At 38.3% G+C, this 24147-nt stretch overlaps 1 protein-coding gene across 1 annotated transcript; it reads left to right on the top strand.

Annotated features, from left to right (window-relative positions):
* The first annotated feature begins 1445 nt into the window (after window positions 1-1445).
* LOC104958661 (sodium bicarbonate transporter-like protein 11) lies at window positions 1446-22964 on the top strand. The gene is given in 17 exon segments (XM_010786422.1): window positions 1446-1616; window positions 12019-12069; window positions 12987-13070; window positions 13396-13439; window positions 13927-14146; window positions 14653-14734; window positions 14969-15092; window positions 15616-15825; window positions 17547-17631; window positions 17792-17917; window positions 17995-18108; window positions 19303-19435; window positions 19686-19759; window positions 20637-20916; window positions 21993-22099; window positions 22429-22594; window positions 22772-22964. Coding segments are annotated over 17 exon segments (2154 nt in total). The 5' UTR covers window positions 1446-1555.
* The last annotated feature ends 1183 nt before the right edge of the window (window positions 22965-24147 follow it).

A 24147-nucleotide genomic window follows, 5' to 3' on the forward strand; every position in this document is an offset into this window, starting at 1 on the left:
TACATGTGAAGGTAGAAGATTGACGTGCATTCCTGCGAACATTATGTCATCATATCACCTAAATTGATGTATTCTACATTAAACACTGATCTTTTCAAATGTTTCCAGTCTCGTTGTAAGTGAGCCTGTGTTATATTACCCCTGTAAAGATAACCACATTCATGTGAAATAAAATACGCTCTTTTATTAAAGGCGTGCAGGGTCTGTTGCTTTTTCATTTGAGCTTTTGCTTTTGCATCTTTCATGGCCCACCGCCTGTGTTTATACCCTTTACTGACCAAATGAGTGTGTGTGTATATATAGAGGTTTTTAAATTGAGGAAAACTCTCTTAAATAGGGCAATAGACTTTATTTTTCCTGTAGATATGCCTTTCTGTTTTTTTAAACGTGTGTGTTTACCAGAACCGGAAATCAGCTTTTAGCTAACAGAAGACGGCTGCTTGTAAAGCCACTAACATATTCAAGAGGACACTTTACTTTCTTTTTTATCTGTTACATATTTAATCCCTCTTTAAACTCACAAACCGGAGTTGGTGACTGTTGTGGAAAAACAAACAAACATGGTTTTGGTACGTTTTATTGAGTGTCTGCTCAGTTTAAATGGAGTGTGTTTAAGGGCAGCATTTGTGTGAGTTTGAGTCAAACTTCAAAGTGCATTAAACTTGCATTCTCTCTGCTCTGGGTGTCAGACAACACATATATAAACTACAAACATGTTTCACATTCTTCTCTTGCTTGAATGACCTCACGAGGACAGCTTGTGCAACATGTGGCACCGCAGCATTCTATAATGAGTATGTGCTAATTGTATATTTGCAAAACCCTTTTTGGTGGTTGTGAACAGACATTGTTGCCTTTAACCTGTTAAGCCCCGAGCCTGTTTTCCAGGTCTCAGGCTTGAAAATGACATTCCCAGAACAAATGACCATAACTACACTTCTAAAAGGGGAACATTAATAATCTTTTTACTCAAAGCAATGATAAACCTGTGAGTTGGATGTAGAAGAGTCAGAATCAATATAGATTTTTGACACTGTGTCTCAGAGCTTCTTAATATATATATATATATAAAAAAAAAAAATCTGTTAAAGAGGAAACGAATGGCTTTGAGATCCTTGGGTGGAGCCTTTTGAATCACATGAATGCGGCAATGACTCATCCAGGTGAACACTAGGGTTGTTTAGCATAACAATGAAGTGGTGAACGTCTCACAGGACAACTGCATTCAAATATCAAAGAGTCCCAGCTGTAGTTTCCTAACACCTTTCTTCCCCCATCTCTTGTCCCCCACCTTTTCTTTGTTTCCTCTTTCTCCACCTTCCACATTACCTTGAGCACATAAAGTCAGCTTCACTGTGATTGGCAGGGAGGACATTAATGTGTTATTTATTGGTTGTGAACCATTCCCATCTACCTGAGGGCCTGCCTGCGTGACCACTCATGCAGCAACTCTCACACAGGAAACACATTTTCCAATCCCTGCTTTGTAAAGTCATTTTAACGCCGTTTCCAAAATATCCCTGACTTTTGGCTGCACTGCAAGCCTCTCCGGTTTATGAAGAACCAAAAGGAGGTAGAGGAGATGTCCGGAGTCACTGTGACTCACTTTTCTGAAGGTAAGCGTCATGAATTTAGATCATATTCAGGCACGAGGAAACAATGTGCATGTTCATGGCTTTGTGCGCTGAGTAAAAGACAGGAGGACTTAACCTTTCCAGGAAAAGTTTGGCTTGTTTTCACACATAAAATTCTAGTCAATTATTGTGCACTGGTCTGTGATCTTTTACTCAGAATGAACTATGCCACTTTTTATCATTGTATTTTCACAATAGAATTTGATTCAGATATTATTTCTGGTAAATAAAAAGTGATACATGTTTGATGAAAATATGCCCCTCTTATCTAGAATGTGCATTTATTTGCATGCATTTTCCATTGTGCTCGTTCAGGATGATATGCAGTAAACACGGTTGGTTGCTAAGCGATGACCTTTATGGACAAAGGTCACAGTGTGAATATAATGAGCAGCAAATCCATTTAAATATGATTTATTCATTGAGAGATGAACACAATCGACACAAAAAAGTGTTTATGTTGGACTTCAGGTCCCACTGCTTCATATCTGCTTTGTTGTGTATTGAACTTTACGGTCTTGAGTTACATGTGTTTATTTTTGTCTTAAAAATGCATAACAGAGTGACTCGTGTCAAATTGATCAATCTCATCGATTTAGAATAAACACGGAAAAACATTTTGAGACAGTCTCTTAAGTTTTATTACAGTTTATGTTTTTATTGGAGGCAGTTTGTGGTAAATGTGTCCTAGCTCACAGTCTATCTGCACAATCACATGGGCTACACATATTTAATGTTTGACCACAAAAATGAACGTTGTAAGCTGCTGTGCACTCTGTTAGACATTTAAAGCTCTAAGTCAGTAACATATTGTCAACAGATTCATCCAGTAGCTCTTATATGTCATCCATTACTGAATCATGAAACTTTGATCATGCACATTAGATTGAATAGACATCCAGGGAATATGCTTTGTTGCTTCGATAGACAACAATGTTAATATCATGCCTGTGTGTGATGTGTTGAGCTCCTGATGCTCCTGCAGCTTGATTCATGTTTCACACGTAGACTAAACCAAACTAGCGGTGCACTTGCAATGAACTCGCTGACCACACAACATTAGTTTAGTAATGCAGCATTTTCTTGCTTTCCTGGCCTGTTTGTTAGTGATGTCATATTCACTGTTTGACTCTTTGCTGTGTCAGTGATGAAAGTCCACAATGCATACTGCACGTACATGTCTGGCTGTAAAGGAAATGTAGGGGTTATATGAGGTCATGTGTCAGTCTATTTCTGCATGGATTTGATATAGAGTAATAAGCAATGACCAAGCTCTACAATATGAAGGTTCAATCTGTGCATGTCTTGTTAGAAGGACAAATAAATAATAACACAAACTATACGATTGTGGTCTCATGCAGTCATTTTGGAATCAGGGCCTAAACCAGGACATGAGACCTACATGTGTCTTTGTTTGGGGGTCAAAGACAGATAACAGCAATACTACATTATCAAATATACCTTTTTATCATATAATATAACATGTGCACACATACTTAAGGCCGTTTCACCACAACTCGTGATACAGCAGCTGAGGCCTACATTTCGAGATAAAGGTTGACGTGCTCCGGTTTACAGATAGTTTATTATCATTATGCAACACAGGGTTTCACAAAGAAATACAGTTGCAAAACTATTTCACACAAGAAGAACGTGATGAAACACAGGGAAACAAAAACAGTGCCAAATGCACTTTTTAGACTTTTTGTTTGGTCTCTATTGATTTGTTTGCAGGAGATAGACAGGAAAGGAAGAGCGGGAGGGGGCATCATGCAGCAATGAGTTGTGGGTGAGATTTGAACCCCTGCTGCTGCAAAGACTAAAGAGTCAGATGAGCTATCAGGGAGGGCGGCCATCATCATGCATTCACACCAACAATTGAGCTGTTAATTTGTCTGAAAATTCACACCGGCAAACGGCTACAGCTAAGACCATGTTTCAGAAGAGAGACCAATGGAAATAACAACCATGCCAATGATTGCACATCTTGATACATTTTAAAGCAAACATTCATCAAACTGGTAGATGCAAATAGAAAAACTGCAGCTTGCGTTTTCAAACCAGATGCACTACACTGATAGGAACATCTATTCATTGTTTTTAGCTGGCCTTTTTCACCAAGAATAGCTGTTTCTCCTAAATGAAAACTCTTTTGATTGTATCCTTAAATTATCTGAGTCAGATTCTGGCTGAAATTAACAAAAGACTGTGCTGCCCTCTCATGGCAGTGGAGGAAAGAGTCATGTCCTTCTTTGGTTACCTTTGTCTTGCCTCTGGCCACTATATATAGATTGCCAGCTTACTTTTTCTACTTGGGGGCATAGTTTATTATTTTGCATCCACCAACCAATCCAAAATCAACCAGTCCGTTTGAAAAAATACAATTTTACTGAGCCCCTAAGTTTCTCCAAAAGAAAGAGCTTGTAAGGTTTTAACTTGTAACTTCTATCATAAATAACAAGCAGACATAATGTCAGTAATTATATTTCACTATTAGTAATTAAATACAAGGAATCCACAAGGAAATATTATCACCTTATACAAAGACTATTTGTTTTGAATACTACATGATTTCCTTTAGAAAGTAATCTTCTCTCGTAGAGGTTGTCTCTTTGTTCCCGTTTATGCCAGTTATAATATCTTTCAACATTGGCAACTAAATTACTCTCCCAAATTGTCAGAGGAAATCACATACATTAATCCTCCAACAATAGGCAAGTACATAGAAATAAGTAGAAAACAAATTGGTCAAAACAATTTTCATGAAAGTAACATTTGAACGAATGAATGAGTGAAGAACAATTCAGGAAGTTACAGCTAGTCAATGAATAGCTAAATGGTTTCTGAGTAAGTCTGAATCAGGATTTATAGATAATGACGAGACAAACAGGCTGCAACAAATTACAGTATGTTAAAATATATTCAAACCATGGAATCAAAACAACACATATCTGATATACCCATCTAACACAATAACAATTTGTCATGATGTGTCGTTTGATTTCTGCTGAGGAAAGTGCCAAATACTGTGAGAAGAAATGCATCCTTTACGTTATAAAGATACAAGGTAATGTTCCTCTTCTTAGGTGGTGACCACCAGTGGAGTCATTTTATTTCTCTTTCAATTTTTCCGAGCAGCAGGTGCAGTGGTTTGATACTAGTGAAACAGCTAGTGTGTCATGAGCCTTGAAACAATATATGTTTTATTTATATTGTACTACTTTGACCAGGTATGTTTGTGTTTGCTTTATTGGTATCTGGTCTCAAATACTCCCTGATGCCTTCTGTGAAAACCTATTAGTATTAGTAATATTTGTTGTTAAAGTGATTCTGTGAGTTTTGCCAACTGAAAGGGATTTGGAACTGGTTTTAAGGATGGGTCTCACATTTCGTATTCTTTTCAAAGGGTGGTTTGATGCAATTCTCCTGATTGACAATAGGTGGCAGTAACGTGCCAAGAAATGCAGCAATGACATTACATTACAGACATAGGCCAGAAAGGAGAACTCTGTAAAAATGTTTAAATTATTCCAAAAAGCTGCTCTGTACATTTTTGTCAAGGCAGAGTTTACTTAACATGTTATTTTTTATTTATTTAGGCCTAAAATACACAAAATCATTTTGGTAAATGGTACATAGTTTTGTATGTTTACAACAAAATGTTTTGATGGGGCAGAGATTAATAACTTTTTCTTATAAACAGAAACATGTTGTCAAAATAGCAATTTAAAAACGTTATAATCCAATAAAAATCTCCACATGGATATTTTAAACATATCAAAAGAAGTAAAGATGAACTTTTGTTAAGATTTTCTTCATGAATGTTGACTGCCTGTCTTTTCTCACTGCAAAGTTATTTAAAGAGGGTTACAATGAATGAACAACACAAAATTACCAAAATAAAAATAACGCATATTTGCATTTGACTTACTTACCCAAACATTAATCGACAAATTTGAAAAAAAAAAGAGGTTATTATTTAAAATGGTTTGTTTTTTGACTTAGTACATATGCTTATTGGCACCCCACCCCATCAGTAGGTATATCAAAGATTTCACAAACAGGACATGCTTCTGGTGACTCAGCAGAATGACATGTATCATGTTTCACAAGACGCTTCAAAGACAAAAGCACTGAATGAATCACAGCAGTGGGTGAGTTAAGTAAGGTGTGCACACATTTTACAGAGTTAGCTACTTGGTAAACTTTCTTATAAAAGTTTAATCAGGACAAAAATATCCAGAAATATCAAACACAATAAACATATTTCAAAAACTGAAATACTAGTTCATAGGCACAAGGACCCAGCAGACAGAAACATGCCTCCCTCTTCCTGCCCTCTCACTTCCTCCCTTAAACCAATGTGCTGCTGGAGGAGGGGCAGTTTCACTTCAGAATGTGTGTGTAAGTGTGTGTGTGTATGGGTGTGTGTATGAAAGACATTGAGAGCACATCAGTGGTGAGTGCAGGGTGATTTGGGGGCAGAGAGAAGGATGATGGGTTGACCTTTGGAGAGCGTCTCACCTAAATAACCTGGATAACATGGAAGCCAAAAAGGTCCTCCATTTTGTGCCATCTGGTAAGTATACAGGGGTGGAGGGTTGTGAGAAGGTCTGTCATGATGAAACATGACCCAACAGAGCCCAACACGTGGAGAGATCCTCTCTACAGACTGTGTGTGTGTGTGTGTGTGTGACTGAGCTGATAGCCTCTGGAAAAGGTGTAAAAGTTATCTATAGTGCCGGCTTTTATCGTTGGATGTACAATAATTTCTATTATCTTTTATTTGCCAGCTTCTGTGGGTGCTATTTCCTTTTTTCATGTCTTTATGTGCTCTGTTTTAAAAGCACAGAATATGAGCAAGATGCTTTTTATTGCCAGGAAAGCCAGGAAGTCAAACGGATATGGCTTAATATTTACAATGTGGCAATAAACGGCACACTTATCGGTCATAGATAGGTTTTTTACAGCTAACCTGCAATTGATTTTGGCATGTTTTAATAACACTGTTATAAAGCCACACTGCTGGGGTTATCATTCAGAAAAGCACATTGCATTCAGTGTGTATTAAGTTAGAAAGACTATATTTTATGTTGCTATAGTGTCATATATTATCTTCATAGCTACACAACTCTTATTTTATCACGTCAATTGCATAATATAACTATTACTCTGGCTATCAAACAACTCACTAGAGCTCTAGACAATTATTCAACACAAACATGATTGGAAACTATTTTGATTATTGTTTTAGAGTATTACAAATCCGGCCAATACTAATGGGTCTGGGTTATTGTGAGGTTTTGCTTCTTTTCTTTATGTTATATAAAGTGAATATGAAACTGAATATATCTAGGTTTTGGGCTGTTGGTCGGACAAACCTAGTGTTTTTATGTTGTAACCATGTTATTTGTTTCACTATTTTAAACTTATGATCAATTAATTGAGAATTGGCCAATTATTAACCAATACTGAAAAGCAATTACAGAACTACAACAGGTATACATGTTTTTCTGTTCAGTGCCATTAATGGGTTAAAAAGTCCTACTTGAGTTGTCTCAGGTCAAGGATTAAGAAGATTATCTACCAGAAAAATGTCTAATATCCTAATCTGGCCTTTCCATTCTTGTTCAAGACATTCTCTGCTTGAAGTTGAAGATAATATGATACAATTGGATATAATAAAGAAGTTATATCAAATCTACAGCATCCCTTTTCTTAGCTGCGGTTCTTCAGGCTTACAAACGTTGTTCAAGTTTTACATCATCCAACAAAAAAACGGAATGTTATTAAAAAGTTTTAAACACTTCAGTTTCCCAGAGGATTAATGTCACACTTTGAAGTTTACCTGAGTAGAAAGCACCTTCAGATGTGTACTTTGGCTAGTGAAGGACAACCTGTGATTACTGTTGCTCCGGTGCTGGATAACTAACATGGGGTCGTCCTTATCGTTGAGGTGTTGAAGTGGAATGAGCTGTAGTTCCTCCTTCCTGTTATTTGCTTTATTTCAATATATGAATGTGTACATTGTGACCTACAGAGTACACACTGTTCATGGTACAGCTGCATACACTAACCGTGGTCAAATATATCGCTGATAAGAGTTTGGTATACTTACTGAGAGGACACAATTACAAGCAGTTCTTTATGTTTAAAAGTCAAGGGTTCAAGTAGCAGTCAATTCACAGGGAGCGTCTGCCTCGATGATTTGACCTTGTTCGGTTCAGCACAGAGTTCTCAGCTTTGTAACTTTTGTTCCCAGAGACCCAACAAGATTCCTCTGTTTTTCTATCGCTCAAGGACGTCCTCTCCCCACAGATAGCACTGTGACAGGGATGAATAAAAAGATGCCTGAGGCTTTAAGTAAGTCCTGTTTGTCAGAAGAGAGACGGCATTGCTAGATCGGAGATGGGGTATGTCAGGAGATACAGAAACATGTTTAATTTAATATTTTTGAGAGAAAGGAATGAGCAAAAGAACGGTTGAAACATTCTCGGTTGCACATATTCAGAAACATTAATAAATAAACATTCAGTTTCTTAATCCTGGTGAAAATGCAGGAACAGTGTTATTACCTTGAGTATTTTGATGTATTTTCCACACATTTCATATTACTGCTCGCCTCCATCACACCTCTCTCATCTGTGTTGGTAGATCAATATAAAGAGGATGAGGAAGCAGAAGTGAATACATTAAAGCAGAAACATGTCTTTTTCCCAACTGAGAACCAAACAAAGATCTCTGACACATTACTTTTTTTTGCTAGCTATTAAAACCTGGAGTAAAGTTGGCTAGTCATCTAAAATCACATTTGATTGGACATTTAAATGTAACCAGTCAAGAGTTCAACGCTTTGTAGGAAGAGATACGGACATGAATACATTTACATATTTGTGAATATATGGCATAAAGTGGTGGAATGTAAATGTGTACATTTAAAATGTTCAAGTACAATTTTGAGGTACTTTTACTTCAGCTCAGTATTCATATTTTCTGTGACTTTTAACAATTACTCCATTACATTATGGAAGCAAATATTATGCCTTTACTCCACTACATCTGAAAAAATGAGTTGCTTTATAGATTCAGACAAAGAGCTAATGACAAATATAAATAAAATATTACATAATACTAAAATTAGCCCCACAATTGCTGGCTGTTATAGAACCATTAATGCATCAATAGTCTTGATCCATACTTAATCCTTATATATGATTTTGAAATGAGTTCTTACAATAAGTACTTTAACTTGCGGTACTATAAGTGTATTTTGATACCAATTCTGACTTTTGCTTGAGTAAGGTTTTAAATGCAGGATTGTTACTTTCAACCTGTATTGGTGCTGTCACTTGAATAAAAGATCTGAGTACTTGCATCACTGCTGGCATAAACCAAAAACGATAGATTGAAACAGAGACACAGGATTATAACTTGGAAAGTGTCTTGCAATAGTTTCACAGACAGACTCAGCAGACTATTTAAAGGAGCAGTGTCGATGTCAAAGCTGGACCAAAGAATTTCTCTTACACCGCAATGTCACACGAGTGCACGGTAAGAGAGAGTGTGAGGAAATCGGCCGCATGCCAACAGTATTTTTGTATTGAACAATCATGTTTTTGTCTCCAAAAACTATCTATAGTAAACTAAATACATTCAAGTACATGTGATTATTGATGGCCATGCCTATACCCTCTAGAAGTTATTGATTTTGTTAGTTTTTTTAACATAGTGCTGGCTTTTATCATAAGCAGCTAATCACAATTTACAAAGTAATTTGACATGTTAAAGATATGTATGCTCATTGATATCTGATACTTTTATATATATTTTTATTTTTTTCTCTCTTTTAGGTGTAGTTTTTAGATAAGCTTGTAGTTTGGTTCTACCTAACCTGCACATGAATTTTGTTTTTATTCACTTTTCCTCAGTTTGACCTTCCTTTAAAGTGGACCTATCATGCAAAATGCACTTTTGTACGTCTTTTATACATGAATATGTGTCCCCGGTGTTCCAGGGAACTCACCAAGTGTCAGAAAATACAACCCTCTCTCTTTTCCTCCGTACCCAAATCTTCTAAAAACGGGGCTACAACGAGCGGATACAGATTCCATTCGAGTTGACGTCAGCCCGGAATAGTGTTGTTCACACGAGACGTGTACATTCACACGAGACCACTTGAAAGTGCTGGAGACGCTGTAGTACATATGCCAGGCCTGTAGGTGGCGCTGTAGTCTGCCACAAAAGCAGCGAAGAAGAATTCCCTTGCATGGTTGCCATGGTTGCCCTTCTGTTTATTCTCCGCTGTGGCTCTTTCTTTTTCTCCCTCCCCGAGGCAAGCGTTTGCTCCTGCTGTAATTCTCTCCGGTCCACCAGCAGATGACAAACACCCACCTCTCCGCCTCTTCCAAGGAACGAGGGGACCGTGCGGCAGTTTCAGTTCAATTTTTTTTCCGCCGGTCAACATGTCCGTTAAAGGTTAAATCTTCCGGACAAAATTAGAAAAGTGCCGGTCAAAGGTCTTCTTTGTTATTTATTGAGCTTTAAAACAAATGAATAACGACTCTATATAATCATATAAGAATAAAACACGGAGGACGGAGCCTCTCTTTTCCTCCCCCTCTTCTGAGAGCCCAGCAGCTAATCCCCCTCTCCTGCAGGGGGGCGTGGTCAGCTGCAGCTCATTTGCATTAAAGCTACGTCACAGAATCAGCCCTTGCAAAGACAGGGCTGGAATAGAGCAAATAGAGCGAAATGAGGCGTGGCTAAAATGCATGATCTGTTTGGTATTTTGAAAATAAAACTTCACATGTTTTATATAGATATGGCCCTACAATATATTATTCAAATATAGCATGATAGTCCACTTTAAAGAAAAGAATAAGACAGAAAAGTTAAAAGGCCTGCAGAAAGACGGACTTACTGTGGTAGTACAAACAGATAGATAAAGCAATCAGGGGGAAAATTCCCACGGACACAGTTTTGCTTTTGAAGCTAAAATATAATTTGTCGCCAATCTCGTCGTTGCAGCAAATGAGAAAAAGAGTTACTGTTTAGTGTTAGTCAGTGTCTACTGTTGATCATGATGATAAGATGTAATGGAAAGTGTTTCCAACAAACTTGACCTTTATCTTAATGAGCCGAGACAGTAGAGGTCTCGATGAGTAAATCATCGTCCCTCTACACGTCCTGTGGTACAAACAGCTTGCTCTATAAGCTGAGAGGCCCCCTGTTGTCTGTGCAGGCTCCTGTGAAGTAGAGGAGGCCTGGGAATGTTCTATCTAATCTGCTTTGAGATGTATTCTTGCTGGGAGCCCCCCAGAGCCAATCTCTGCCTCAGGCGAGGAAAAGCTCATCCGTGCAGCTTCAACACAGAAACACGAGCGCCTATACAAACATCAGGCGCAGCTGGTGTCAGGTTTTTGTTGTAACAGAGAGCGAAAGGGTCTCTTTTCAATTCCTACTTCTCTGTTTCTCTATACTTTTGACATCATCATATCATGTGTAACGCCTCTCAAGTCTTCAAGGACTGACAAACTGCATCACACTTATAATAATGATCTAACAAGTTTAGACATTTCAATCTTTGTCCAGGAAATGTGTTAGTGTATGACGGTAAATGGCTTGCATTCATTTAGTGCTTTTCCAGTCTTTGCAACCCCTCAAAGGTCTTTTATATATATATATATTTCTTCATTCACACATTCATACAGAGGAGCCTTCCGCTCAGCCGCTGAGAGAAGTTTGTGAATGTTTTGGTCACTAAGTTTATGCTACTGTTGCACAGGTCAGACGCAGCATGGCACAACTGTGTAAGTTTGAGAGTTTCACACAGTGTTATCACCCTTTGCTGGTCACTTCGTATCTGTGACAACGTGTTTCGTAAAAGGGGTTGCTCGTAATGACTGGAGGTTTTAGCGCTCTGGAGCATTTAGCTCTTTCAGCTCATTGTTATGGGTTAACAAAGGTCAATTTGACTTTTTGTTCCACTATTCCCACTCTCACCAACCTTGTTTGCAGCCGACAGCTGTTCTTGGCTGAGGAACTTTGATAAAACTATTGTAAGCTATCTGCTCTGCCACAAACTGATTTATCTGCACTGGTAAAGATAGTGGAGAATTTACCCGCTGAAAAGCCAGATATTTTCCCCAGGTTCTCCTGAAAAGGAAATCATAGCTAAAAGATAAATACAATTGGACCTCCTTCAATAGACGGCTGAAAACATGACTTCAATAAATGTTGGACCAATTAAAGTTTGCTTATATGAGCTATCATTTCCATAATGTGGTTGCAACTTAAAAAACAATGTTGAAAGCTTCTAATATAAAGCACTTTATTATAAAAATTGAACGTGCAGTGAATAACACATTTGTCTTTCCTTCTACAGAGGATCCATCCAGCGGGAGGTCCAAGAATGGATATGTTTTCCAAGAGATGGGTGCGTAGCAGTAATAGATATCTGGATTGCTTTTTTCTCAGCATGGTTCCTGTTCTGATATGCTCTACATTATTCAGGATATGAGGCAGAATAATGTAGATTTTCACATGGAAATATGCTAATGCTAATATTCCTCCCTGCTCACTGATGACCCATCCCTCATGCTAGTGAGCACAACGCGTGTGTTGAGGTTAATTAATGGGTAAATAATGAGGCAGATCATCTGTGGGTCGATGACGGGAAGCGGGAATAATTATAGCTCAAGCGTAGCTCTTGAAGGGTTAAGGTTAATTCACCAATTCTGTAGCTGTTCCTTTCCCCCCTCATAAAAAGTGGCGATGGAGATGCCATATTTATCTTCTATACAATTAAGGAATTTATGAGCGGCTGCTATTGTTAAAGTACTGTGTGTCTGATGTAAGGGGAATGTTTTTATTGGGTCTCGCTTGTCAACAGATGGCGAGTGGTGGGAGGACAAAATAAATTGTCCCTTACTGGAGACACTGTGGCTGGAGCTGCATCTTAAACTTAACACAGAGCAGTTTTATCTCACTGTTATGTATAAAATGGCCCTCATTATTCACATATCACATCATTATTATTACTTTAATTTCTTATGTTTATATATTGTATTTGATCGTTTATTGCACATGTTAAAATCCTTTGTTTATTTAATATATTTTATTTTCTTCTTCTATGCATTTTTAAATGGAACAATTGTTACTAAAACCAATTCTCCCCTGGGATTATTAAATTATTTCTGATTGTGATTTCTCAATTGTCAAGTCAATTAAAAAGTACTGCAGCAAAAAAACTAAGTCTGACACCGAATCCCTCAGTTTTGTTCAAATTAAAGTTTTTATGTAACTTTTAAACTGAGATTTATTGACTGTCACTCCTTATTTGTATATTCACAGAGCTGAAGGATGGCGAACAGAAGGATTGTGAGGATGATCTCAAGGACCACATCTATGACAGCCAGGTCCAGATCAGTGCGTCAGGTAATAATCATTCCACTATAACATGTTCAGCCTGTGGTGTGATTTGTTCTAAGATGATACATTAGAGAGAAGAGCCATTATTTACCGATACACATTAATAAGCTGATGTAAGTGGCGCTGTCTTTCGTGACTTCTATCATCTGAGGATAATTTGCCGCCTCTGCAATTAGGGAAATCATGTGTGCTAGCGAGTCATGCACATGCGGTTGCTAGATGTATTAGTTGGTTCCAAGAATAACTTTAGAAATGTGAAAGAACCATTCGGTTGCTGGAGGCTGAGACAGTGTGTACAATTATATATTCTTTATGTGATTTTTATATGCAGATCCTGACCGTCCTGGCTTTGGGCTTTTGAACACGACAAGAAAAGTAAGTTTTTCTTGTCAGCCTCTCTGTACCTCATCACAAACATGAACTTTGTGTAAAATACTGGAAAAAACTGCATTTTACATTTTCTATTACACTTCTCGCTTTTCAACTGTTCCATTTTAACGCTATAATACTCATTTTCTCGTGCATGCTTCATATTAAATAAGAACTGTAGATAGAATATTCTGCACTGTTATTATATTCTGTTTCTATTATATTCTATTTTATTTACTTGTACTTTTTTATCTGTGTTATTGTGTTGCACTGTTGGAAGAGCCTGTGACCTAAGATTTTCATTGTCATGACTACACTGTAGCTATGCACACATGCCAATTAAAGCCTTGAGGTGAATCTGAAAGCAGTAAGCTGGGAGGAAATGTGTGGATTAACTTGCCTTTGGGGGGGATATACAGTCAGCAAAAGGAACATTACACCTGTTTGCACTTTGACATTAAGCTAATTTCCTTTTGTTCTTGGCTCACACTAGTATGTGAAGCCGATGAACTTCCATGAGGAAGTGCGCGCCCACAGAGACCTGGACAGCTTCCTGGCGCAGGCGAGCATCCTATTGGACGAGAAAGCTGCCACTCTGGACGAGGTCCTGAGGCGGATGTTAACTCACGTGGTGGAGGACGGCCACGGGGACTGCGATGTGGACGAGGTCATGAACTTGCTGTTCACGGACACAACAGGGGAAGAATTGAATAGTGAGCTAAATATATCAGGGGCACTTTGAGCAGTGGTGGAATGTAACTAAGTACATTTGCTTACGTACTTATATCGTTGTACAATTTGGAAGACCTGTACTTAACCTGAATACTTCAGTTGTTTGCACCTTTATGCAACTGAAATCTAACAATTAATATATACGTTTTTTAAATTAGCCCCTCCAATGAAGAGATGAGCACAATAACGCATCTTTATAAACACTTGTAATTCAGCTGTATGACATATTGATCTTTAGGAGGCCATTCAGCAACATGGTTACTTTTACTTTGGTTCTCTAAGTTTTCTACATTTAATTGGGAAATAATTTGAATGCAATACTTTCATTTGTACTTGAGTGGTTCCCTGTTCTTGTATTGATACTTTTACTTAAGTAAAAGTTGTGAATACTTCAGTAATTACCGAGCGTAGTGTGTGTTTTCTTTAAACGATGCTTGTAATATCAACTTGTTTTGGCGGTTCAGTTAATTGTATTATGCTCCCACAGTTCACCTCCTGTCAGAGACCCTTCATGGTGTGATGGCTACTTCCACCGGCATTCGCTACCAGCAGTCCTGGCTTTGTATTCTGTGAGTTCTTCCACTATAATATTTTAGAGAATGTTTGACTTCTAGCATCAGTTCAGTAGAGTTCATTTGACTCTACAGTGACAACAAACATAAAACCATTTCATTGGAAAAGCAATGTTCTGTTGGCTTAAACCCACCGAACTGGGGTCTAATTTACACCTGCCAATACAGAATGCTGCACAGTCAATCATTTATACACCACTGATCACACAAATACATTTCCCATTGATTCAGCTCCAATGTGAGGAGCCTGCAGAGGCGCCATGTCTGCATCACCCGCCTGGACAGGCCACAGAACTGGGGAGCGAACTGCCGCGAGGCGCGCTACGTCATCCTCATCCTGGCCCCCCCACGGACGGTAGGGAGAATTATCAGTTCTGCTATTTAACATTAATGATATAATGGAGGAAAGATCAGGAATGTCCCCCTTGTAGCATCTTAAAAGTGTATAGGCGCAGGTTTTTCTAGCCTTTCCTTTTAGTAACCTTTTCATCTTTGCATTTTGAACTGTTAATCAACAAGCAACTTCAACATGTCCCTTAGGTTGTGGGAAAACAACCATTTTTCATAATTTTTCTAAGGCATTTTATTTACCAATTACAGAGGAACTAATAACAATTGATTTTGTATTTGCCACCTTAATCAGGTGCATTGGCAACAAAACAACATTTGAATGTAGTCATTTTTGAGGTTTAGAACTGGCTGATGTCCTTCGTTGTTGCTTTATCCTCACTCTTTTTTTATGTGATACAAAGTAAAAAAATAGGCCCCACATGCTTGAAAATGTTTTCTCTCTCTGTGATATTATGAACAATTGAAACTGTGTAGAAGTTGTTGTTTAAAGCCAAATTAAAAGAATGTCTCATACCATTCTTCTCCAGAAAAGCACCAAGTCGGCCGTGGAACTCGGTAGAACATTTGCCACGATGTTCTCGGACATTTCCTTCAGACAGAAGCTTCTGGAGGCCAAGACGGAGGAGGAGTTCAAAGAGGAGCTGGTGCACCACAGAGAGCAGCTCTCCATCGGCTCTGAGAAGACGATCGTAACGGAAGTGGAGGACTCAGATCCACGGAAAGGGAAACCACTTGAGGTGTGAAAGGATAGCAAATAGGAGATGTAAAACACAATCTGTTATCAGTGCAGAGTGGCCCTTTCACTGTTGTATAACTGCAAAGCCAATATACAACGATACTTAACTCTACAAACAAAGGAGTTGTACTTGTAAAACCAACACTTATGTTCTCTACCAACTGTTAGCTCTCCACATGTGGGAACCACCCGTGTGTTCTCCCTCCATCCGGGCACATAAAGATGTGAGGCCGTAAAGTAAAGTAGTTGAGCCAGATTATCTGATTATCCAGTTTCCACGCTCCATCAGCCAGGCCCGAGGAGCGAGCAGCTGGGCAACAAACTGAGAGCGCTGCCAGGGCTGCCATGGCTCTGGCAGCAGAATGTGGCTCCACGTAATGATAAAGGACTTCATCAGGCGGAGAAGAGGGAACACCCAGATACTGCCTAGAGAGAAAGCATGTATTTGGGTTGTAAAAGAGCAGAGTTAACAACAGGTTGTGGCTGCACCTGATGTCCTGAATGCTTTAATAACAGAATTTAAATGTAGGGTTGTTGCTGCCAAACCAACCTTTTAACCTGTTCTACAATTACAGAGTTGCATAATACAAAAACAAGCAATGATGGACCCTTAGATGTGTCATTATGTCCAATTTTATAATGGATGCGAGTTAAATTTCTCCACAAAAATGTATTAAACATTTTTTTTATTACGCTTATTCAAAATACCTTTTACAAAACCAGCAAATTATTGAAAATTAATGTTATTCAAAAGGAATGTCCCAGTCAGAGGAGTCTTTCAACATAAAGTCGTCTGAAGCACAGGAGGTTGCTCAGGTCATCCATTCAGTTCAATAGGAACACTGCGGCAGCACAGCAAGGCCAAACAAATACATGCAAATGCACCGTCCTCAGTACTGGAGGATGAACTCAAATCCCTCCTTGAGTCAAAGTAGGCTACTACTCCTATAAATACTCTGTTGGAAGTAAAACTTCAGCATTTGCAAAGTAAAAGTAGTTAGGTATAATCAGGAAAGATTCACAATAATTTATGACATGTCATACTTAATACATATATACTATATAAATAATATGTGCTATATAAATAAAATAAAAATATATATAAAAACATGCAGAATAACGTCAAATTTAAGAAGCGTGAAACAAGAATTAGAAATTAATTAACACTCAAAATAAGTGACAGATAATTTCAGCTGTATATTTTCGTATGTTTATAAATGTACAATAGCTGTCAGATAATTGTAACGCCTGAGTAAATATACTTAGTGACTTTCTACTGCTAACACTAAGCCTGTTATATCACTTTTTGTATTTCTACTGTTTACATCGCAAATGTCTACCCAAAGTTACATTGATTTCCATCTTAATAACTTTCTAGAAATGTAAAACATGTTCTGAACATATCAAAGATCACTGTGCACTGTGTTTGCAACTGATACGCTTGAAACTGAGTAAACTAAAGTATTTAGTTCACACTTGTCTACATGTTTCCAATTTAGTGCCAATTTACCAACACCGTTTTGAAGGATTAAGGAATATCAGGATTACAAGCCATAACACATAGTTGTGCTTTCAGTATTTTAATACTGATTTCATTCCACACCTATACGTCCCAATAGTCCCCTTCAGAGGGCTCTCTATGTAATGAACATGAGTTACAGCATCTGAATAATTACTGGAGTGTTAAGTCTGAATGAATAAATCCTGTCTCTTTCTCCACAGTTCAAAGAATTCCTTAAATTCGGTAAAGGTGTTTTTGATGACCTCCGGCGCAGACTCCCTCTCTACCCGTCAGACTTCACAGATGGTATTAATCCTTTCTTGAAACACTGCCTTCTAAGAACAAATCTATTTGACTTAATTGCCTCGGCTGCAAAATCATAAAATGCCTTATTTAAAAGCACATTGAAGATAACTCGAGGTTTCGGCTGTTATATCTTTCATAACCCTTTAAATAATCCATCAAGGAATAACTGGGAAGGACCGCTGCCTGCTGAAGTACACCACCACTGCCATCTTCCTCTACATCGCCATTCTCCTGCCTGCTATCGCCTTTGGATCATTAAATGACGAAAGCACAAGAGGAGAGATAGGTATGCACCCTTGTCTTTATCTGCAACATTGTTTAATGTATGGCATCCAAAAGTACTTAAGTCCGTTTTCTTGACAGATGTTCAGAAGACCATTGTTGGGCAGAGCATTGGAGGAGTGATCTACTCTCTGTTCGCCGGCTCACCTCTCGTCATTCCACTGACCACTGCACCCCTGGCCATCTTCATAAGCGGTGTGTATGTTGTATTACTATTTAAAGGTCACCTAGTATGCAAAATCCACTTTTTCCTGTATTTTATACATCAACATGTGTTAAAGTGTGTAAAGACATTCTGAAAGTTTAAGGAAAAAAGATTCTCTCTCTTTTTGTCCTGATCCATTTCTATAAAAACCTGTCTGAAAATGAGCTGATCAGATTTTGGCCACTTTATGATGTCATAACGATTTTTTGGCTTGTGTAACTATTAGCCAATCAGCAACCAATGTAACACCCCCCACCGCACCCCATCTTATCACCTGAATCTCCTCCTAGAGCACCATTGTGGTCTTTTTAACTAAATATCTCTCAGAGGGGCGTGGGGAGGGGCTCCTTATTTTCATCTAAAGTAACAGACAGAGAATCAGCACTGGAAACAGGGCTGAAACAGAGGGGATTATGGGATGCTACAATGGGTGATCTGTTTGGTGTTTGGAACCAAACACTTCAGAGACATGTTTTGTATATATCTGAGAGCTATAATATATTGATGAAAAATAGTATAATAGGGGACCTTTAAGTAATAAGAGGCTGCATCTTCTCCAATTTCTCTGGCACAAGCACAAATCTGTAGGAAGTTTCAACATGGGTCAAACCATTATGTTTCCTTTCACTGTTTTCAGTCTCTCAGGGTTTATTTAGATATATTTAATTTCATTCTAGGCAAAAATGTACTCAAAATAGTATGATTAGAAAATGCATGTACCTCAAAAACCTCAAGGAGGAGCGAATTGAATGTCAAAGATATGCACAACAGTACGCAGTGTATACATGTTCTTCATACTTTGATGGATACAATGTTGGCGTTTTTTAATTAATCTTTATCAGGAGTCCTGAATTTGACTATTTATTAAAGGGTTAAATGTACTGGGATCTAGACATTTCAAAGTTGTACTGTTTAGATGCCTAGAGTATGTTGTAACATATTTCAGGCCTAAGGCAAATCTGAACCAAATGTTGTTGCATTTAATACTGAACATAGTCTTTGGCACAAATGGATTAATCAGGTGGATAATATGTAGGGCTTTAACTTTGAAAAAACAACAGATAAACTCCAACAAAGTATTATAATTACCAACAAATAGCCATTTTACCAGACAGTTGCTGTGAAAACATTATTTTTTAATATTGTGATTGACATATTTTTGTATCCATATGTATGTTTTTCAGTAATCAGGGGAATCTGCGATGACTATGACCTTGACTTTAAAGCTTTCTACGCCTGCATTGGTTTATGGAACAGCCTGTTCCTCATCCTCGGAGGCTTATTCAATGTCAGCCTTTTTATGAAACTCTTCAAACGGTGAGTACACAAAAACAAATATATTTCAATATGCCATATCAGACAGATAGGAGAAGACGCATCCGTTATGACTTGTTTTCAGACATAATTATACATTTGGTTTAATATGCACCCTCGCTATCTGGGCTATTATTTCGCCTTGAGCGAACTGTTATGTCTGTGTTTGTATTAATAACACAAATCTGTTTAAACATGAATGATCATGCAATGCTTTTTTAGAACACTTTCTTTTACATGCTCTATCTTTCAGCTCAACAGAAGAAGTCATTGCATTGTTTATCTCAATTGCTTTTGTTGGGGATGCAGTGAAAGGCACCGTTAAAAGTAAGTCAAGACAAGGTTAGACTACATTAAACATGTTTTGAATGTTTTTGCAGCAGAGCTATCTCCCCACACCGCAGGGGGGATGACCAAACGTCCCTCATATCGTTTGTTGTAGGTAATGAAGCCCAGCAAATATTCAGATCCATCACAGAGTCTTTAGAGGAAAAGCAAGCATAAAATCAAACAGGCTCCCAACCCTGTAATGTAAATATAATGTAGTCTGTCACACAGCTTCTGTTTCTATCAGTTTTATACAAGGGTTTGTCACAAGACTGGAAATAAATGCATTAGATGTATTCTATTCTTTTAAGCTTCAGGCTGTTGTAGCTGCTAGACTGCATCAAACCGAGCAAAGCTTCAATTTAGAGCAGTGCTTGAATGCCTGTAAATATACTTATAATTAATACATAGAAGGTACATAATATCAATAAGGTAGTAGAATATCTTATAGACACTATCTAGCCGAGATCTAAGGACTTCTTAAATGTGTCAGTTTCCAAGTACAGTTTTATTTTGTACAGCAACATGTTCCTGCCATCATGGCAAAACATGTTTTTAACAAGGAACTTCTTAATTTTTTACAAGATCCCAAATAACAAACTGAATAATATCAATTTTACAGGGAACTTGTTCTTGTAGTAACACCTGTACCTTACAGTGTACTTTAGTTGTTAAAACACACTTGATACATAAAATGACATTAAAAAGATCTGGTAAAAACAAGAGCAAGGCTCGTAGCAATCCCTTTACGTTAAGATCTGAATTCTTTTTCAACAAGAAGCAACATTTAAATTCACGTGAAATGGTTTCTCTAAAAATCAGAAAGGTGACCCTCTATAACAAGAAGCTTGTCCTCTCTCTTCTTCCCCTTCACTAGTTTTTAACCACTTCTACCATGCGCCCACACTGGCGTCCACAAACACCACGTTCGTGCTCCAGCAGATCACTGAGATTCTAGAGAAGGCCAACAACCAGACGGGGAAAACGCTGGCGTCTCCGAATGGGACCGTGTCGCAGATGGGACACGCAGAAGAGCATACGTTAGTGTTCCTGCCCGAGTCTCTGGTGCTGACCACCAGAGAGAGACCCGTACTCTGTCTGCTGCTCATGCTGGGCACTCTGTGGCTGGGATACGCCCTCTACCTCGTCAAGAGGAGGTACGCTCCCTTTCTGAACTACTTATTCAATATATTCAATATACATACTGCAAGAAGTGCGACAATAACTTGAACAACACCCTACAATACCACAAAGTAAAATGTCCTCGTTTTTTAAATATTAGTTCAAGTAAAGACTTAAACATTATAAGCATCTAGTGACGTGACTGTGTCTGTTGTCTTTACGTATGCGGCTCAAAGCCACATCATTTGTATGGTGGAGATAGTAACGTTTATAAAGATACCAAAGTGTAATGCTGGGTAAATGTGTTTTAATACCATGAAAAACAAATAGAGAACATACTGTATGTGATATTGTTGTCAGCATGACAGTTCTGTTGGGCAGCTAACACAATAAGCATTTCCCTTTTAAATGTTGAGTAAGCATTGGTGTTAAGTATGTTCACTCTAGTACTGTACTTACGTAAAATGTTTTCCGTCCACTTAATGTGACTAATAATGACTTTTCTTCACCTTTAAGAATAAAACGTGTGCTTTGTACCCCACTGCATGTATCTTACAGCTGTAGTAACTTCTTAATACTTAATATGTTACTCATTAATTTAATTTAATGAAGAAAGCACTGTTTTAAATGCAGTTCTTACATACTGTATGTACTGAAGTATATTTTACATTGTTGTTTTGCTAGTTTTATATAAATGAAGGATCACAACTTTAAATATGACATAAATGAAAGTAATTGTACTTGTGTATATCCCTTAGGATCATGTTATTAGTGACTTTCTACCTCTGTGAACAGTAGTTGCATATGTCCTCACATAACTGGTAAGAAGTTGGTGGAAAGATGTGAAAAAGATGGAAGATTTCCCAGGAGTCAGGCAGGGTGTATCAAATTATCCGCAATGATTTCCACCCTTCGGGTGTAGTAATGTAATACATGAGGTAGATAAATGTATGTATTTCAATGTCTCCTGGGGTATCTCCATAACTTTTTACCACCCGGCATGAATTATTTTGAGCTAAGAGAGTAACTAGTGTCATCACTGTAGTAACATTTGTAGAAATGATTACATCAGAGTTGCACAATGTTGAAATATCTTCTTTATCTCCCACAGTCCGTATCTGAATGGCAGAGTCAGAGAGGTGGTGTCTGACTGCGCTCTGCCTATCTCTGTGTTAGTGTGCTCCTTTATTGGCTCCTACCTTTTCCTCGACATACAGCGTGAGTAAAGATCTCATATAAAAGAACTGATTGAAGAGTACCCTCGAGACTTAAAGTCACAACCTTGGCACAGAACACATTTCACTGTTCGTAAATCCTCGGTTGGAGGTAGAGAAAAGGGATGTATTTGCTTTCAGGGAGCTTTCAACTCAGCGTGGCTCCTGAATCAATGTGGGTTAAAGACGCGGGGTTGAACGTTGCTAATAACACAAGCAGAGAAGTTAAATATGAAGACATTTCTTTATACAATGTTATCATCTTTTCCCTTGCAAGTGTGATGTCTCTGTTTGAGATGTGTATACTCAATGTTATGCTCTCTGTGCTATTAGTTCCTAGGTTCAATGTCCACGATGGCCCCATCTTCAACTTCCCTAATTTTGATAAGCTGTCAGGACTGAATACACTGTGCGCGGTCGGGCTGGGTTTCCTCCTCGCTTTGCTCATCTTCATCGACCAGAACATCGTCATCTCACTCACACATGTGCCTGAACACAAGTAAGACTTCGATTTTAGGTGTACTTGCCAAACCAAGGCTATAAATGTAACATTACTCTAGTTTTTAAAGTGTCCAAATCTCATAGACTGCTCCTCTGCCATCTACAGACTAAAGAGGCTATATTGTTCTGCTGCTGTGTTGCATTGACAAACCACTTGACACCCGTGTGTTACCAGGTTGCTAAAAGGCACGGCGTTCCACTGGGACTTGGTGCTGACGGGCTGCATCAACATCCTCATGTCCTGTTTGGGGTTGCCATGGATGCACGCTGCCTTCCCACATTCCTCCCTACACGCCCGTCAGCTGGCCAAAACAGAACAGCACGTAGAGAACGGACACGTCTACACAACGTGAGTAAAGTTAAAATGAAGAAGAAATCAGAGTGGGGCTTTCAAAGATTGAAAACACCAGCAGCGGATCTTAACCCTTTTATCCGAGTGTTTGGAGGCTTTGTAACAATGTTTTTGATTTGCATACTGACAATAATATCTTCATTGTCCCTTAAAGTAGAGATACTCTATTTTGAAAAAAACTATGATCTATTTATCTAATTCTGAGTTTTCTTGGTCAAATATCTAAATAAAAAACATTATTTTGTATATATATTATTATTTTAAAAGTACATTTTATTTTAAATATATAAATATTGATCCTGATTTGAACATTATTTTAGTCATATACTGCAAGTGTATCGGATAGTTTTTGATATTTCCATTTCGCTTGACGATTTCTGAGGTAAATCATTTTCATTAAGCTGGGATGATAAAAGGGATAAGAAAGTAAAAGTAGGACTTACTTACTATTAATCTTAATATACTAGTTTTTCCATGTTGTTAAGGGCCCCCTAAATGAAGAACACTCTTTGATTGACAATCATGTCTTCCACATAGATGTAAATTGCAGTGGCGAACCGTGTCTATCACAACTGGACCTTCTGTAGACACCCCCCCCCCCCCCCCCCCTCTCGTCTGTGGTACACTTCAAATTACCCGTATTTGTCCTCCCCTTTTTCTCTAGTTGGTTAAGTGTGGTGTCACAGGAACGACGGAGTGGACAAGGAAATCGTCGTCCCCGGTGACGCCAGAGGTGGTAGACCGAAGGGTTAGTTCGCTGCACCGACGGCTAACTCTCGCTTCTCCGGCATTCTCTGTCACGAACCGCTGAGGTGACGTCTCGCCCATACCCGTCGGTACTTCCGGTCTGTCCGGCTAGTCCTACAACGGTGGTACGCTAAGTCTGCTCAGAGGAAGTGTGAGTGATATGACAACCTGTGTTCGGTCCTCTTTATGAAAATTTATAGGTCCTATTTGTGGAAGAACAGACTAATCTCTTTCTGTATTCATGATTGTTAAATGTCGACCCGTGTTGGCAGTCTCCCGGGAAGTTCGGCATAAGTCTCTTGATGGGACATTGTGAGTCTATTTTTGTGTTGTTTAGCTAAATTAATACTATTTATTTTACAAATATTTACTTATTTACTGTTAGCGATTGACACAAACACTAGACATTTAAAGTCCACGAATGCAACTAAACGAAACAGGAAGAGCCTGGT

The sequence above is a fragment of the Notothenia coriiceps genome, unplaced genomic scaffold (assembly GCF_000735185.1).
Source record: "Notothenia coriiceps isolate Sejong01 unplaced genomic scaffold, NC01 NC01_scaffold00029160, whole genome shotgun sequence".
Taxonomy (NCBI): domain Eukaryota; kingdom Metazoa; phylum Chordata; class Actinopteri; order Perciformes; family Nototheniidae; genus Notothenia; species Notothenia coriiceps.